The sequence below is a fragment of the Alligator mississippiensis genome, chromosome 16, assembly GCF_030867095.1.
Source record: "Alligator mississippiensis isolate rAllMis1 chromosome 16, rAllMis1, whole genome shotgun sequence".
Lineage (NCBI taxonomy): Eukaryota > Metazoa > Chordata > Crocodylia > Alligatoridae > Alligator > Alligator mississippiensis.
The window spans coordinates 29,806,096-29,825,215 of record NC_081839.1 but is presented as its reverse complement, the minus strand read 5'-3'; the positions used below and the strand labels follow the sequence as shown (position 1 = coordinate 29,825,215).

The window sequence follows — 19,120 nt, the reverse complement described above, 5'->3', positions numbered from 1 at the left end:
CTACTGAGGGTCTCGTCTGACCCTAACAGCTATGAATCTATATCAGATTCACCCGAAGAACCTTGTCTGCCTATGCCCTTACACTAATGCGGCTATAACCTACACCCTCATTTCATGAAACATCTGATTTTTAGCTTCACATTATCCGAGTTTCACACAGATGTGGTGCCCTCCCTTTGGCTGATGAAAATGATTTCTGGCAAATAAAGAGCCCCGCAGAGCTCAGGCCACTTACAGAGCTCTTTGTGCCAAAGGTAGGAATCCTGCATTTCAGGTGTCCCGGAGAAATAGGATTTTGGGTGTCCCTCACTTCGAGGGGTTTTTTCAAGCTGGGAGAGATGCTGACAAGACAGGCAAGGCCACATGTGTGTGGTGTAGTAACATCACCAAAGTTAACATGGTTGGCCAGTGGGGTTGTTCTTGGATTAAAGGCAGTAAATTTGAATTGCTATGGCAGGATTAGGTTTGGGATTGCTTATAGCACTATACAAACATTCACGCGTTCACCCGGCATCCTTGCGAAGCAGGCGTTCTTACCTTCCTTTCAGAGAGAGGGGAAACTGAGGCATACAGATGCTTTAGTGGGAGAGTCGAAGGGCCACGTGGTGTGGCGTGGGCAAGGCTGGGATCAGAGCTCCCCAGTTCCCAGCCAGCCCAGCTCTTTTCATCATTAAGGCTGTTGTTTGCTTTATTTGTAGCTGATGCTGTTTACTGACCTAAATCTCTGCAGCATTTTCTGCAAGTTGCTCTGGCTTGCCGGCCTGTCTCAGGGGGCTCCTCTTAATGACAGGCACTGACTCAGCCAGGGAGTGCTGGGGACCTGGTCACGTGGACCTCAGGGGCTGCTGCTTTCTGCCAAACCCAGGGAAGGATTTCTCCCCCCATATGTTACATAAGTAGAGTTTTTTAGCATTTTCTTTCTTTTTCCCCCAGCAGAGCTATCAAAGTAAGGGCATCGTTTTCAAAGGCTTATTTGCCGGTCACTGGAAGAGTCTTAAAAAACCTTTAACTTGGGCAATCGTCTGGTTGAGATCAGTGGAAATTTTCCCGTGGCAAAGCCCGAATGGAAGGATTGCACGTGCATTGCCAGCTCCCCAGGCCCCTTCTGACTGCGGGCCCGGTTCTGCATTGTCCCACAAGTGGTGTCATCATCTGCACCTGTGCAGAGCGAATGTAAAAACGCTCCTCCATCTGAACAGCACATTGCATACAAGATGGTTTAAAGAGGGAGAACTGAACCCTTTTGATGACTCTGAGGCCTTGTCCATGCACACATTTGTGCTTGATTAATTAAAATAGGCTGCCATGTGGACACTTCAGTTTAAAAATGCATGTGCGTTTTCAGTGTAAACCTGCACGTGGGAAAGTTCGTGTGTGTGTGTGTGTGTGTGTGTGTGTGTGTCAGGGGGGAGGGTGCATATGCAGTGAACTGTTGACTCCTCCCTGTCTGGACACGCTTAGTTCTCAGTACATGCGAAGTAGCTTGCTCCACTTTGTATGAGACTTCAGCTTGGTGAAATATGTAGAAATACGAGTGGCTGGTTTTAACTATAATAGCTTCAAGTCACACTAGTGCAAATTAACATGATGACAAGACTTAAACAAGAGAACTGGGCACTAGCGATTAGACCGGCATTCAGGACTTCGGGGATTTGCAAGCTATATGCTTGGTATATGAGCCCTGGGCAAGCCACTTCTGTTTGGTCCTCAGTTTTCATACCTGCAAAATGGAGTTTGTGTTTCTGTACTGCAGGCACACTTGGACTAACTTGCACGTGGCTAAATTGCGTTGTTGTGTCTTCCTTGCTGTCGTTATCCAGACTTCAGGGTGTACAGCCACCACTGCTCCCTTGGGATGCCCACAGGTTGCTAATGTACATTGAAGCCTGCTTTTCTTAGTACTTATACCGGCTGGATTTAAAACTACCTTGGGTACAACCTCATTTCCCTGTGCAACACAGACCTACCCTTGCTCCATAACATGCGTATCCTCATGGGGAGCCTAGGTTATGTCAGTGCTGCATCTCTGCTGCATCTAGGTAGTTTGGGAGCTGCTGGCAGTGCCACTGCAGCAGCAAAGACCTGGGCACAAGCCAGCTACCTGGGTATTTACCCAAGTGGGTGGTTTCCAGCCCCTGCCTATGTCTGTGCCATGCCAACTGCATTGCTTACAGAAAGACTGCAGTATAAATATGCCCTTTGTGCAGAGCAGCTCTTGCGTTTTTAATTCACGCTACAGCCTATATTCCAAGGCTTTCTGCACAGGCTCCCCTTTAATGCCATTGCCCTGCCCTGTGACAATGCTGTCAGATGACTGCGCTTGTGCACAACAGGTTTATTTGTGGTTAAACATGTTTCCTTGGACTGAAGGTTATGGGACCATCCTTAGCAACATGCAAGGCACTTCTTCTAAAATGAGGCTTCTGCTTTTGCTTCTCTTCCCCCTTCATATGAAATTTCAAAACTCTTTAGAGGGAGTGTCATGGTTTTCCCCTTGCTCTGAAAAGTCAATGGCACCAGTGGAAAATGGCAACCTTGTCCCCAGCACTTTAGAAACGTAATTTCCCCTAGATCTTAATAATATCCCCCCCTAAAAGCTTATCCACAATAGGGATCACATGCACCTCTACCCTGTCTAGGGTCTCAGTTCAACACAGTAGGTGCCTAACTTTAAGCAGGTAAGTCATCCTATAGGCATACACTTAAATACCTTGCTGTATTAGTGCCTGTGTATAGTAATGTAGCAGCAGCACTGTGGTGCCTTTAATGACTGTTAGCTCTGCACCAATACTACATGCATGGCCAGGAGCTGCCATAAGGTACCAGAAGCCGCCCCTCCCAGGGGGTGGGAGGGAGCTGTTGTCTTCTGGTATTGGGCTAGCGCTGGGAGCCATATGGCCAAAAGCTGCTCGTCTGAAGCCAGGATTACAACTACAGGAGGTCACTGCTCCGAGGAGCCTTTTAATTTAGACAAAAGGTTTGCGGTTCACCTCGAGAGCTTTCCTTTTGGTTGAATAGCAGCCTATTTGGCTGTCAGTCGTTCCCCTTTCCGTTGGTATCAGGATTCCCTGGGGTTCAGTTACCAGCGTCCATCTGACATAACTGCAGAAGATTGGGTTTTGTTCGTGTCCTCTGGGGAGAGGGAGAGCAGCGGAGCTGAGAGATAAAATTGCGTTGATGCAATCGGTCAGCACAGGTGGGTCTAGGTCAGGGCAACATGTTGTGCTTTTTGGTTGCAGACAAAGTGCCCTTTCTTCCTCCGCTCAGCTTCAGAACTTGTGGGGTATTTGCATTGTTTGCAGGGAAAAGTTTCCCTGGGGGAAAAAATGGACAAGAAAATTAGCACTGATGAGATGCACTGGTCAGGCAGCCCTGGGGACTGCAGAGCCATAGAACGGGTCCAGCACAGGCAGCACCGATTAAAGCTTCCCCTACCTTGCTCCTTGATCATTCGTGCATTGGACTGGGTGACCCTTGAGGTCCCCTCCAACCATGATTCAGTGCATCTGTGCCTCCCCATGGAGCTGAGAATATCCTTATGTGGGCAAGAGGATAGTTACTTATGGATCAGGGCTACTGTGAACTGGGATAAGAGCAGTAAAATCAGTGGGACAGGTGAGAAGCAGGCCTGTGCCTTGTGGCCTCTGCTTAGAGTGGACCACTTCCTAAGGAAGTCTTCAGTGATGTGGCCCGCAGGGAACAGGCTGGGTACCCTTTGCAGTGGCACCCAAGTAGCTATCCAGCTGCTACCACCCCAGGGCGCAAGGGACCTGGAGAACAAGAGCAACATCTGACCGCCAGCCCCTCCAGCTCTCTTCTGAGAGCAAAGCTTCCAGACCCCAGATGTCTTCTCGTCTTTTTTTGGTTTCATTATGGGAAATAAATTGGTGCCTGTGACCGTTTTCCTCCACCCTTCTGCGTCGATAGGGAAGAGAGAAATAAAATGACACTTAATGGGCGCTGCCCATCTGCTTCTGAGCGCGCTGCTCTGGTTCCCTGCTTTACATGCGTTTTCTGTGCATTGCAGGTTAACCTGAATGATTCTCACAATCAGATGGTCGTGCACTGGGCAGGAGAAAAGAGCAACGTGATCGTGGCCTTGGCTAGAGACAGCCTGGCGATACCAAGTCTCCAGAACAGCGATGTAAGTATGCAGCTTCCCGTTGTTACAGAAACAGCCTTGGAAATGGCTTGTGTGCGGTGATACGTTTGTAGTTGTTCTCCCGAAAGGTGACAGCCTGCCTTTGTGTTATATATTTGAGAGCCTGGCCTCTTGGTCTGAACTTCAGATAGAAACCACTTAGACTTCCTTCCCCATGGGCTCCAATCCAGTTAGGGCTGCCTAGGGCCATTATCTTGCTGAAACAGATAAATTGAATCCTAGTTATCTCTGCACAGTGTTGCTTATAAATCTCCTTTATGAGGGGTCATTATCTGCTGCAGGATGAGCTGCTTCCATGTATGTAACAGGAAGCTTTATTTGGAGAGTGTCTTTGCTGCCTCCGTCTTGCGGGAGGATGATCTGTCTCCCATTGACATACCGCAGTTCTGCTTCAAAAATCAGTGGATCTTTTCCAGCTCTGCAAAGAGCTCGTGTCTCCGTGCTGGCTTTTGTTTGCAGATCCCTCTGTCTATGTGTGAGACCTGTTGTCTCGTCCCACTTACGGAATAGCCTTCAGGGGAGTCCTGGTGGTCACGCCACACAGAAGAAAAGCTGGCAAGTTAGTGCAGAAACATATGGCTCAATATGAGCCAACTATGGTTTAAAGGATACTCATTCCTCCTATCCCCGTTCTGAAGGATGCAGATTGGCCTTCTTGTCCACCCAGCAACAGTGTGAGTGGTAGCACTGCTTCCCCACATGACCAGTGTATCTCCGCGTAAGGTGTTCATTCTTCCTGCCCCATTAGATATGGGGTATTTCATGCTGAGCCTGCCCGCCAAAGGGAAGATGGCTACGGCTGTTATCAGAAGGTGGAGACCTGCCCAAAAGGAGCTGTAGCGAGACACTTCCCAGCGGACTTCACATCCATCCAACAGGAAGTTCAAGGAGATCACGCTAGGTTGGGACCAGGTCAGACTTCATTCACACCAGGGCAGCGTGTGAATTATTTTACACATAAAAATCACCATTTACCCACTGCGGGGTTGGGGCCAGGCTGCTCAATGCCCTGCCCAGGCTTCTGTGCAGAGGTGCAGGACACCACTGCCAGCAGAAGAGTAGCTTGCACGCTCAGTTTGACATAGCACATCCAGCTGCAAAGTGCCAGGCAAAGGTGAGGTATAGCTCCATTAGCCTGAAGGACAAATACCACATTTACTGTGATACATTCAACTAAATGATGAGTCCCCTGTCTAGAGGAAAAAGGTCTTTATCCTATTCCCAGTCTCCCAAATTAGCTATTCCTCATACCAGGACAAGGATAAGGACATACTTTTAAGCATTCTGGGAGCAGGATTCCTTTTTTTGTTGTTGTTTCGTCCTACAATGCCTAGCACAGTGAGAGCCTGATTCAGTGCTAGGTTCCTAGGCACTAAGGGAATAATAATAATTATAATAATAATACATGCCTTGGTTTTAACTGGAGAAAGGAAGAGAAGAGCTGCTTGCCTTTTCTTTTCCAGCTGGCTGCAAGCTGTAGCAGTAGCTTGCTTAGAAGGAGAATTAGCTTTGCCTTTCTAGCATTTTGTCTGAGGCTTTATAGACTTGTCATTTTGTTCTCTGCCTCCGTTTAAAGCATCTCTCAGTCTTTCCCTTAGCATGGTGTCACCCTGTCTTCTGCCTCTGCTTTTCAACGTCGTTACGGCCTGTGTAAGGAAGTGTGGCCTCAGCTCCTCCTGCGTCCTGTGTTTTATAGCCTCTTCTGTGTGCATTTTTTTCCAGGGTTGTATAAAATGTTATGAAACCAATAAACAAGAGAGAGAGGCCAGGAGACTGCCAGGTTGGAAACGAAAGCCTTTGTGCTCATAATCTCGGGATTCTTTCCTTTGCAGGTTTACGTGTCTTACGACTATGGGAAGACATTTAAAAAAATATCAGAGAAATTCAGCTTTGGTGCAGGGAATACCAGCAAGGTGGCGATTGCTCAGTTCTACCACAGCCCCGCTGACAACAAAAGGGTAAGGGGTGAACACGTTTACGTCTATATACCTGGCTTATTCTACGTGAAAAAAAATATATGGCTTTCATTATCATGGTTCAGTTGAAGTGGTACAACCCTTCGCAGCCTGTATGCAATTCGACTGGGATAGCAGTGTGTATACCAGGATAGTTATTCTTGTCCTTAAGGGGATTGGTGTGTAAAGACCCCATGATAGCAGCTTAACTATGTCCATGCTAGGTTGTACTGATAAAACTGTGTGTAAAAACATCTCCCCACCATCCAACATAGTTACACAGGCACAGAATTTGGGTGTAAACCAGACATAAATAAAACCTATCTCGGCTCCTGTTAAACCCCTTAACCGCTCCCCCGCCAGCCCTGCTGCCCGTAGTCAATCATGTCAGTTCGTGTTGAATATTCCTCTCATTTTATCTCTTTCCTGGCCTCTGTCCATCTTGTCTGCGAGCTGGAAAGGGGAACCTTCCCTATGTGTCTGGAAAGCACTCTATGGATAATAAATAAGAGCAAATGAGTGTCTGTCTTATCATAATGCTCTTTATTATGTAAAAAAAAAAAGGATTGCTCAGTGTTGCAAGAAACTTCTTGAAGCTTTACAGCAAAAGACATTTATCTCTTGGGGATTATAAATTACTTTTGATCAAGAAAATTGGTGAAAAAGGTTTCCAGGAAAAATGTACAGGCAGTTATTTTTCGTTTCTTCTGCAGGAGAACCTACAATGCCTAGATGTCTTGGGTATTGTTATGTGCCTTTGGCATGGGTTTTAAGTGCAAGTAAAGGGGCAAGTATGAGAAGAGCCAAGGCAGACAGGTAACAGGTCCCTCTGTCAGGTTTAGATTCTCTGACTAGTAGAGCATCCAAGACCATGGAGCTTAAGTGTGTCCATGGGAGGGCAGGGTGCCATCCTGGTTTTTCCTAAGATCAATGTGAACCCATTTAGATTCAAACTCCTCTTTGTGGCTCCCAGCATTGAAATGGGTTCCTAGTTAATTGTCAGCAGCAAAGCTTTGGATGGGGGAAGCCGTACTGACTGTCTCATCCTTGCCATTACGTGAACTTCCCTGTGAAGTAAACCTGTATTAAGGTGGGAAGTTGCCCTGTTAGGTTAGTGCATGCTCTGTGGGTCCGAGCAACTCCGAACCAAATTTGCACGTCGGAAAATGTGACATTTTCTAATTCCAGCCTTGGAAACGTACCTTGAGATCAGTAAGGTTGGTTGGACTCTTTTCAGCTCATGCAGTGTCATGTTAACACTTCTTTAACACAGCTGGACCCAAACACGGGAGCGGGGTGCCAGAGAATCACAACCAGAATCCTTAAGTGCTGCCTTCTGTTGCATCTGCCTTCAGATGCGTCCATCTGACATTAACTGAGGGTAGAAGATGGCCTTGCATTTGAAACCTAATTAAGAAACCTGCTGGGAGACAGGATAGACTCCAGCTCTCTCCTGAAGTTTCAGCTTTGCCATGGTTATAGGTTTAAATGGTTCTGTCTTTCTGTCCCTCTCAGAAAACGGGGCTGCCAGTAGCATATTACACGCTTGTCCTCTGGTTAGATCCTGAGATATTGCTTCTTTTTTTTACTCTGGGAGTGCCTTTAGGGCAAGTTATTCGTATTGCAAATCACAGATGGCACAGCTCCCTTGCAAGAGAGGGAGAAGGCTGGTTTTCCACATGCGCTGATTTTGTCTTCCAGTCTCCATTGCCAGTGTCTTTCTCCTTCCAGCCCAGTACATCAGGTTCTGCTCGTCATTATGATTGTCTGACCATGGTTTTGTGTCTTGCTCCCTTTTCCCCTTCCCCTCTCCAGTACATCTTTGTGGATGTCTTCATCCAGTACCTCTGGATCACGACTGATTTCTGCAACAGTATTCAGGGCTTCTCCATTCCCTTCAGAGCAGCAGATCTTCTCTTGCACAGCAGGAACCCCAACCTGGTTTTGGGCTTCGATAGCTCTCATCCTAACAAACAGGTGAGAAGCTGTAGCCAGACGGGTGTGCCAAGCCATACCGCTTCTGCTGTCTGACTGAGCGCCTAAAATGTTACATGCTTGTTGACTGCTTGCTGTGAGATGTGCTCAGTACCCATTGCACTGTATCTACTTCCTTCGTCTACAGCTATCAAGATGCGCGCCACCTGCACCATCCTTCTCTGCAGGCAGGCACGCATCCATCATTTTTCTAATAATTTTTGTGGCATCGAAGGTCTATGGTTACTCTGGTATTGATTAAACAATAAGATCTCCCCTTTCCCTAGCCAGGAGAGGTAGGTGCAGTTCTCTGGAACCCATCCCTTCCTGTCTTGCAAACATTCATGACCTGAGTCTGGGAGATCGGTAAATACGAGTATCCCCATTTCGCGGAGGGAGAAAGACAGAGGCCCACAAAGAGGTTAATAGTCTCACTCAAGAAGACACAGCAGTTCAGGGACAGAGCCAGGGCATGAGCCCAGGCGTGCTCATTGTCTGGCCTTTTCTATAGCTACTGGACAGCATTCCTTCTCCGGTCCTGCCTATCCGGTTTCATGCAAGAAAGACCGAGGGCAGAGGGGGATTGGCTACAGCTCACCTGAAGGACGGCTCGTGCGTGTCCCATTTCCTTCAGGCACCAGCATGATCTGTAATCTATGTGCTGAGACCTAGCAGGGAGGGTTGGCACTCAGAAACACCAGTCTGTCCCATGCTCTGTAGGTCTTACCCTTAGCAGTGGCCATGAGGTTTATCTGGAAGGTCACGCACCAGTATCATATAGCTTTGTGTTTTGCTGTCTCCCTGGCCATCACTGTGCAATGGTTTCTGCACCCTGGACAAGAGCGTGTATGTGCACGATTCACCGTTACGCAGCCCCAGTTAGCCAGAACATCCCCTTTTAAATATTTAAATCTGTTTGCTCTCTCAGGCAGCCAGGAGGGAAGATGTTTTATTTTTACAGATGGTTCCCCCCTGTCCTCCCCTCCCTTTGAGTCCTATAATCCTCTGAGACTGCATCAATAGTAACTCACAGCAGAAGGCTGCCAGCAAAGGCAGGAATGACCTTTGGATCATTTAACATGGGTTTGTGGCTTTGCATTTGGCCTTGCCGTGCAGATTGCTTTTGGCTGCAGGTAGAGGAGAATGCTTTTATACAACTCTGCAGCTGCAGCATTTAACGTTTTGACATGTATTTTTAAGCTAGAGCCCCACCCCAAATGCATAAATTACAAGTAAGTAAAGACATGCATCTGCAAAGTACATAAATAACCAGTGCTGTTTTACAGTCTAATCAGTGAGCTACCACAGGCTGGAGTATTTGTTATACTCTCTGAGAGACGCAGTGTGAAGGGCATAGACCAGGCATAGCATTAAGAGGAAAGAACTGAATTTTATATCACTTTTGTGCTGTCCTGAGCACCTTTGCTCCTGCTGCTTTGGGGCAAAGTGACTCCTGGCTTAATTCAGAGCTGCCCAAAGGCTGTTTTGGTTTAGGGGAACTTGCTCAGGTCTATCTCAGGGCTGCATTGCAGATCACAGCCATATACTGCTGAATTGTATGACTTTTGCTGCTTCTGCACTTGTCATGTCTCCTTCTTCCTCTGACATTCAGCACCTACCGGGTTTTGCATATGTCAGCCTTACGCTGCTTCTGCGCTGGTTGGTTCTCCCCGGTCCTTTGCCATTCACTTGCATCCCTTACATCTCATTGGAGAGACCTATGTGGTTTCGAATTAGCTCCTGTGTTTCTCCTGCTTTTGCTTGCTTTTGGTGCCAGGCTAGGTGATAACGCAGAAAGAGCTGATTGAGGGGTTAGATCAGTCGGCTGGGAGTCAGAACCTCTGGGGTCCTCTTCCTTGTTTTGCAGCTGACTCGCTGCTTGACTTTGGGAGCTCAGACAGGGATAATACTTCCCTTCTCTGCAAGGCCTTAAATTAACCTTTGCTGAAGTGTTGTGATACCTGCAGTAGACAGGAGCCAGGGAAGAAAAGGTGAGCCTGACCATGATTATTGAAGGATAAACACTTCTATTTCTGAAATGGAAAAAAACCCAAGGCTACGGCCCAGGTATCTTTCCTTGCAAGAACAATCAGACATACCCGGTAAGCTTGGGCTGAGAGCGGGCAGTAGCCAGTCCATAATCACCGAACAGTGCACTGTTACAGCCATGTACCACTCATTCAGAGCCAAAGAGCTTAATTCTCCACTCTCTGTGCACCTAACGATGTTGCTAATGGGCACCAGTGATGCATTTATAAGCTGTGCTTGATCTTATGATCACTAAACTTTTTCAAGCCAGCTGAATCTTGGAGCTGAAATGTCACCAGCCTCTTGTACATCCTAGGCGAAGGCAGGCAATTATGAAAATGTAAGTGCCAATGTGATTCTGGGTATTGTAATAGAAATAGAGAGCAGCGTTTCCTCCTAGCCCAGATGCTTTACTCACAGTATTACCCTTCCATGTATCAGGAGAGATTATTCCTAATTCTGGCTCAGTGCCCACAACGGCAGGGATGCAGGCAGGAACACACGATCGTTTTAGGGTGGGACGAAGAGACGGCGTAGCCGTTTGATTTGGCAGGTGACTCTTGTACATACCCTGCACCACCAAGCCAGTGGAGGATTTCTGCTTATGGCAGCAAGTGGGTGCTGGGAAGATGGGTGTGTGGCACCTGGGGTTTGTCTACACAGCTTGTGCACCACACCCGGATCTGTCCCAGGAAGCGTGCACATGCTTCGCCCTGCACCCTGCTTACCTGAGCCCCAAAATTAGGCTTAGCATGGTCTTGAATGGCTCTTTGGCTCTGCATTGGGCATGCTTCTAGCCATGGTCTCAGGGGGCCACTCGCAGCCAGCTGCACTACCTAATTTCCTGGCTGCGGTGTGCAGTCAGCTCAGCCAGTGGGAGGGGCGTGCTCTTGGCAGCAGATCCAGGTGCAGCAGGGAGGCAGGGCAGACATGTCCTTCAAGCCCGATTACAGGCCCACACCTCAACCATGTTCATAGCTTGCTGTTTGACCACGGGGCTGGCGGATTTCCAGCATTTAACCCTTCAGTTTGACACATTTTGGAAATGAGAGCTGCAATGTGTGAGACTCACTTGTATCTCTGACATTTTGTATTGCAGCTTTGGAAATCAGATGATTTTGGTCAGACCTGGATAATGATTCAGGAGCATGTGAAATCTTTCTCTTGGTATGTACTGCACCTCTGTCATGCCGGCACATTTTGTTCTTCCTCTCTCTTCTCACTTCTCTTCCATCCTTTGCCAAGGACTTGAGCACAGATGTGGGCAAATATCAAGGTATAAAGCTGTGCTGTAACATTCCCTCCTCAAGTTAGGTCTGTAGCAAATGGATCTCACAGACCATAGCTGTTAAATAGGAACAGCTGATCACGGGGGCTTGGTGCAGAAGTGTGTCGGCAGAAAGCTACCCGTACTTTGAGCTTCTTTACCTTGATGCATACAGTGCTGGGGTCCTGACAGCTGTCACCAGCCTAAACAGTGTGAAGCTGACTCAATGTTAGCAGATCAGCAAAGGCAAAATATGAGAGTGGCAAATACTTTTAATTTGTATGTGCGTTGTTTGCACCCTCTGTGATTGTTTTGTACTCTGGAGTTGGGGGGCACTGCACCACTTCTCAAACTTACTGTTCAGTAAGATTTCATCGTGATTTTATGCACAGATAAGGTGTATTGGCCAAAACAGAACATTTTTAGGAGGTCTCTAAACTTGCTGTCTGAATTCTGCTTTTTTTCACTTTCTGTCTTAAGTGATCATTTAGTCATGATGTGCAATATTGAACAGCTTCTGCGGAACATCGGTATCAGGATTTTCTGTGGGGATCTCAGGGAGGAGTTACTTTAAATTTTAAAAAGGTCTTTCTTTCAAAGACCCTGATTTTGCCTCTATTGAAGTTGGTGCTCAAACTCCCGTTGACATCAGTGGTACCGAATTATGCTGCATTGAACAGAAAAAAGGCCCTTGAGGTCCAATGTGCATCCATGTCATGACCTCAGTTGGGAGTGAACCCTGCATCAGACCCAGGCCTTTCTTCTTCTCACCGTGAGATAGGTCAAAACCCCCGGGCTCATTGTGCGCCATCATGATGTTCAAAACTCCAGTCCAGATTGTGGAGTTTGAGCCCATCTCTTGTTAAATGACTTTGTTTGAAATGACTGGTGCAATCTGAATAGCTAAGTGAGCTGAAACACTGACATACCTTTTTTTCCTCCCCCCACCCAAGGGGCGTTGAGCCATATGATAAGCCAAATACAGTTTACATAGAACGGCACGAACCTTCGGGGTCTTCAACTATCATTCGCAGCACAGATTTCTTTCAAACCAGGGAAAATAAAGAAATCATTCTGGAAGAAGTGGATGACTTCCAGTTCAGGGACAAGTATCTCTTTGCCACAAAGACAGTGGTAAGTAACATGCGAGAAAGTCACCAGGTGGGTCAAAAGCTTATACTTCGAGTGCTTGCTCTAGAAGTCTTTGAAGTCAATGGAAAAGACTTCAGGTGACTTCAGCAGTACAACAATGGACAATACTTAGGCAAGCTTCATCAGTGATGTAACGACAACAAGGGCATGTTCTTGGACCTGAAGGCAAAACATTTAATGTTTCATCAGCCTATTGACACACTCAGAAAGAAGAGTGAGCTGGAGTTAGTGATCTTGGCTTAATGCCGTTTAGGGCCTGACCATATCAATGCCAACAAGAGGGTTTTAAATACAACCCCCCCCCCCCACACACAAAAACAGTAGGTTAATACATGAGTACCATGGACATGCCAGCCGGGACCTTTGCTCAGTGCTGGGACATGGAGTGAGAAGTCTGCAAAGTTGAAATGGTGTGTCAGCTAAATCCAGATATTTGCAGACTTGACATTTACTTGGTCACAAAAACATCACCGTGATTTGTGGACAAACAAACTGGTTTGATAGACCATTCTCTATTTGGTGCAGTTGGCCTGACACCTTAGCTTAGCACAGGTGAGCTAGAGGGGCTGGATGGCTCCTGCGGTGGGATGCTACCACGTCTGCTGCACAAGCCAACAGTAACCCTCCTCCTTACCTCTTCTCGGAGGTGTGGTGTCTCGCTACCGCTCCTAAGGTGTAAGTTTGAGCCTTCTTTGGATTCATGCTGATGCCTGCTCCTAGCTGACATAGCTGTAAATGGGAGCCTGGGCTTTTGGGCTGGGAGGTCAGCTAGAAGTGAGTGCAGCTCCATCTCTCCCATGTGTGTTGTCAGGTGTGCTAGTCTGACAGGCCTTCCAGGCTCAGGAGAACCATAATTAACTTAACTGACCTCTTCACAGTGCAGGGCTGAAATGAGATCGGATGGGAACAGTGGGATTTTCCTACATTGATTCGATTTAAGCAAGCCAGGCAGAAACGGGTCAGTCTCTGAAGTCCCAGAGCTCTGGGAGAAGAGCCCAGCTGCCAGCCAGCCAAAGGACAGAAGTTAACTTCAGTTGGCCTGGTGCTGAGGGAAGATGATGCCTATTTGCAATAGTTCAGTTCATAAATCATAAAACTGAAGGTTGGAAGGGACTTCAGGAGGTCACACCTAGTCCAACCCCCTGCTCGAAGCAGGACCAGCCCCAAATAGATCATTAGGAGGATACTTGTCAACTTGAACTTTTCTTTCCTTTAAAGAGGACAAACCTGTGATTTTTGTAGCATCCCCCTCTCACCAAGGCACTTTTAACAAGCAAAGCAGCTCACAGTCACATTGTAGTGGTTCCTTCCCCAAAACTGCTTCCTGTGTGAATGCCACAGCGGTGAGTACTAAGCATCTTTACCGCTGACACCCTCACAATGCCTTTAACAGGTGCAGTCATGTCTAAAGCAAACAGGAAAATTGTTTGAAGGACTGTTTTGATTGCTAAAAAAATACCTTATGCAAGAATGGAAATCCACAGCATTTTTGGGTATGTAGGCCTGGCATTTGGGCTTGATATGAAGCCCATATTGGGATCAAGCCCACAGTGAGTTGAGAGAATCAGAATACTCTGTCTGGTTTTTTTTATTGGCGTAATGAAAAGCATAGTGACTGCATACTGCGTTATGGAGAAATAATCCAACAGGAGGACTCCAATTTGCTTTCCAGTTCTCCTGTGAGATCCAGTATTTGTCCAGTACATCTCTAGCGGTGATTCTTGTACATCATCTCTGAATCTGTAGTGTCTGAGCACCTTGTCATCTCCAAGCCGTTTGCTCCTATAACCCTGGTGCGTGGGAAGGCGATGGTTTTTAGTCCTCCTGGCTACACAGTTATAACAGTCTTTAGACTCATGAGCAAATAGGAAAATGTGTTTCTTTTTTTAACGTGAGCCAAAATATTGAAATTGGAACTGTGAAGGTTGCAGTTTTGCTGGTTTGATGCATTCAAAATTCACGAGGCAGGTTCCAAAAGTTTTGAGATTTTAAAAAATGCAGTAGAATTTGGGATTTGTTTGATTTATTTTTTGATTTTGGGGGGGGAGTTGGTGACACTGAGCTAAGCATGTAAATCCATGCTTATGTGCTTCTCTTACGGAGGTACAAAGCACCCTTGACTACTGTTAAATCCAGTGGCCACCTGTTTTGAAGCCTAAATATAGACATCGGTGTGCTGTATTCCGACATCCTGACTGTGATTTTTCTTAACTTGATGCCTGTCTCTGTTAAACTTATCCCAAAAAGGCAAATATCTAAATTAAAGCATAGCTAATGTGCAAAAGGAGAAGTATGGAAAAAGAATCACATTAATGTCTGCCTGTATGGGGGGTGATGAGAGGTGAACATTAGTATGTTGGCCAACACCGTTGATCAGTGGAGAGTTGGGAGATCTCCAGATTGCAAAATAGCGATAAGGACAGTGACATGTTGACTGCAGACTTGACATTAAGTATTTAAAGGGACCACAGCTTTCTTTCCCTTAAAGGACAGGAAAATTCAAAACAGGTTTTAAGTTAGATCTACCTGGTGAATGCATCTAAGGCCCCCCCATCTTCTTGGTAAATCCTGACTTTTTGTGGGGCGAACAGAGAAGTATATTGTTACCAGTTTTCTGTGTCAGCAATAAAGACTCCCACATATACTAGGGTGAGGGCATAGGGGTTTCACGTTTCACATTCGCAGAGAACGGCGTTAAGCCATAACTGTGTTTTTTTAGAGTCCGTTTTGTTGGAAGTCCCGTCAACTTATTACATGGAGCAGGTGTTTGCCTACTTTACTACCATGCTTTTTGTTAAGTTTCATCTGTTCAGTTTTTAATCTGTATTACAGACAATTATGAATTTAGACATAAAAGAGAGTCCTGACATGTTCTTCCCTGCCCTTCCTCCCAGCATTTATTGGGTGGCCAGCAGCAGCCTTCAGTTCAGCTCTGGGTTTCCTTCAACCGCAAGCCAATGCAAGCTGCACAGTTTGTAACCAGGCATCCGATTAAGGTAAATGGGAACTCTTTATTCATCCTTCCCCCTTAGATACCTAAGGGATTGCAACAGCATTTCTGCTTCGACCTAAACACTGCAGTAGTTAGACTGGTAGTAAAATCTGTTCTGAACAGTTTGCCCCTTCTCATGTTTGGAAAGAAGACAAGCCGATAGCAATGAGGTCCATTGAGAAAAACAGGATTGCAGACCACAATCAAATCACTCGTGCCCACGAGTCCTTGCAAAATCAGGCCCTTTTTTAGTTCTAAGTAGCAACATTTTGATGGGATTTTTATTAGGCACAATTTTTACCTGTTTTTAAATTAGCGTGAACCTGCGAGGCTCTGTCTCTTGGATTCAGGAGTGTGAGAGCATTGCTGTGCATCCCAAGAAATTGGTTTCCATGTGCGGGGAACACAAGATTATTTGCACTGCACTTAAAAGCCTCGATTGCAGCTAGCCAAGTGTGGATGTAAGAGTCTTCTCTTCCCAGATGCAAGCACTTAGCATAATAGTCCTTGCAATTGCAGGAACAGGAAAAGTGTCCTCTGCCAGTACCAGCCTGGATTCCAGCCTCCCCGCAGGAGATGGTGGTCGGTTAGGACTGTGCTGCATCCACCTTGTTCACTAGCTTATGGCAGGGGGTGGCAGCATAGTGGGAGAGCTGACATGCTGCTGGCTGTGGCAGTGTGCATGGTCTCCCCTCCTGCTGGGGAGCGATTGGGTTCACTGTGGCATCCTGCTTCCAAGATCTTCCCTTTGGGTAGAGCAGAGCTGTGCCACACTGAAGACAGGGCTAGTTCTTGAACAGCACAGTCTAGCTTGTGCTTTTCCTTTTGCTGCTGCAGCAGTGAGCTCTAGGGAGTGACTGAAGTTTCAGAGAGCTTGGGGATATTATCCTACCAAATCCAGCCTCCAGCCATACCACTGCTTCCCAAAGCTGGAGCGAGTACAAGAGAGCTGGGGTGCCTTCGTATTTTGGTGAGAACTAGGTATACGCTCAACACTTGGCAAACATGTTTACTGCCTTTAGGAGGTCACCGTCTCACACCGATCCAGACATACGGATCAGGCAGCGGCAGGGCTCGGTGGGTTGGAGAGAGCTGGATGAGTTCTCCCATTGTTGCAGTGCTAATCTGTTTTTGGCCTGCTCCGCTGAGGAGCAGCTCTTTGAGGGCGGATTTGGAGGCAAAACTCACTTGTGCAAAAAGCAGAGGTTCGGCATTCATCTGCCAAGTGGAGAAGCTGAACATGGGCGGAGGGAGGATTGGCTTCCAGGCGTCGGAGAGGAAATGACAAATGCTTGAGACGTGGGGAAAAAACACAGAGATTTAAAAAGAAAAAAAGGCGGTGGGGGGGAGGATGAGAATGGAGCGATAAGCTAAACGCGCCTCGTTTGTGTTGTTGGCGTCCCTAAGGAGTACTACATTGCCGACGCATCCGAGGACCAGGTGTTTGTGTGCGTCAGCCACAGTAACAACCGCACCAACCTGTACATCTCAGAAGCAGACGGACTGAGGTTTTCACTGTCTTTAGAGAACGTGCTGTACTATAGCCCCGGAGGTGCAGGCAGCGATACCCTGGTCAGGTAAGGACAGGCTGGCTAATGACAGCAGGCTCAGCGGCTTGGGGCATCTCCTGTGGGTGACTCTGGGAATTTCATGGCAAGGTGGCTGTGCAGAGGGGAAACCCAATGATACCAACTCACAGACATTTATAGAAAGCTTCAGCTCATGTTGCAAACGTATTAAACTCCACAGTGCCCTGGAGTAGGTGAGCATTAACCCCGTTTTGCAGGTGAGGGAGAGTTGTTTAGTGATTCATTTTAGCTCGCGGAGCCAGTCAGTAGAGGAGCTGGGGTTAGGATTCAGGAGTTCCTGGCTCGCAAGCCGAAACTGCCCCTGCATGCATCTCTGTTGCTATCAAAGGGGTAAAGCAAAATGTGCGAGTGGAGGATTAGTACGACTGCCTCTGAGGAGTCGACACAATGACGAACATGATGGAGCTGGGTGCTCGATTGTCAAACATAGCTATCCCCTCTCGTCAGATGCTTCAAAGGTACATGACCACATTGGCAGCCATCTCTCCAGTGTGTTGTCTTCCATGCTGGGATGTTTTCGGGGGCAGACAGTGATCCTGGATTTTAAAAGTACCTCCCTGGTGCTCTATGGCAGTTAAAAGCAGATGTCACACGTTTGCATTTCTTGGCAGGTATTTTGCCAACGAGCCTTTTGCAGACTTCCACCGAGTTGAGGGTGTGAGGGGCGTGTACATCACCACGCTGATAAACGGCTCCTTCAGCGAAGAGAACATGCGGTCCGTCATCACCTTTGACAAAGGGGGGACCTGGGAGTTTCTGCAGGCTCCAGCATACACGCGCTATGGAGAAAAGATAAACTGCGAGGTAACAAGCAAGCAGAACTGGGTCATTCGACCCCAGCTGTCTTTCCTGCCCAAGTGCAGCGGGGTTGGACCTGACGATCTTATGAGGGCCCTTTCGGCCCCTGACATCAATGAGTCCGGGAGCGGCATAACCCCTTCTTCCCTGCCTCGGGAATTTCTAGGGTCAGGCAGGATCACCATGAAACCCTGACCAGTTTTATTACAGAGTCTGAACCTTTGTCAGTCCCTACAGGGCTGTCCGCGGCTGAGCTCTGATTGTAAAATGAAGTTTTTAAGCAGAGAGGGTGGAGACCAGGGTGGAGCAGCCTATAATAGCAAAAGTCACGTGGGAGTTTGGGAGCTGAGACCTCAGTTCGATGTATTTGCAGGAAAGCATCAGTTCGGTGTCCTTTAGGACCCTACTGAAAGGTTGGGTAAGTGCTGAGATGAAAGCTCATCCATTACTTCCCTAGCCAGCGTGTTTCAGTACATTGTTGGCCAAGCTCTTCTCTTTCCGCTGTAAAGAGCATGAGTGCCACCTGCAGAAAAGGCCATGAAAGGAGTGTGAAGATGGACCAGTTTAAAGACATTTCAGGTGAACTCCTGGCCCCACTGAAATCAGTGACCAAACTCCTCCTGACTTCAGTAGGGAACCTGAATGCAGGACTGCCTTCTGCAGGGGTATGTCGAATGGAGGAAGAGCATGTGAAGAGCATCCTGTCCCCATCTCTGCGCTATCTTGGTCCCCTACTGATGTCACTGCCAGTTTTAGCCACCCAAATGAGGATGAGGTATTCACCTGCACCAGCAGCACACAGCAGAGAGGACTGGGTGCTGAAGCATAGCAGACCAGACATGGTACTTAGATCTCTTGTGTCCTAGTCCACCGCAAAACCCCAGAGCAGTCTCTTGCTGCAGGGACCCGTGCATCCCAGCTCTCCCAGTGGAGAGGAAGCACTGTCCAGTAACGAAAGTCAGAGTCTTGCTGGGTGCTCTTGGGCAAGTCACTTCCTCTCTCCAGGCTTCAGGTTCTTCCTCTTTGTAAAAAGAGGATAATTCATCCCAGCGTGGGATTTTACACATGCTCACGCTCATATTTTCGGAGCGTCTCGCAGCAGCACATTGAGCAGTGTAACCAACATCTGCCATGCGTTTATTCTCTCATCCTCCTCAGAGAAGGAGAAATGTGCTCAGTGGAGGGCTTTTATGGAGTTTCTTG

The 19,120-nt window shown here is 47.4% G+C and overlaps 1 protein-coding gene across 2 annotated transcripts in view; it reads left to right on the top strand.

Annotated features, from left to right (window-relative positions):
* The window catches only part of SORL1 (sortilin related receptor 1), an 84,440-nt gene that overhangs the window by 11,121 nt on the left and 54,199 nt on the right, over positions 1-19,120 (top strand). For both annotated transcript variants that reach the window (XM_014593755.3, XM_019487308.2), the window contains exons 2-9: positions 4,028-4,144; positions 5,995-6,120; positions 7,933-8,094; positions 11,219-11,286; positions 12,340-12,520; positions 15,433-15,534; positions 16,938-17,107; positions 17,731-17,923. In XM_014593755.3, the coding sequence (XP_014449241.2) occupies positions 4,028-4,144; positions 5,995-6,120; positions 7,933-8,094; positions 11,219-11,286; positions 12,340-12,520; positions 15,433-15,534; positions 16,938-17,107; positions 17,731-17,923 (1,119 nt within the window). The remainder of the gene's footprint in view (positions 1-4,027; positions 4,145-5,994; positions 6,121-7,932; positions 8,095-11,218; positions 11,287-12,339; positions 12,521-15,432; positions 15,535-16,937; positions 17,108-17,730; positions 17,924-19,120) is intronic.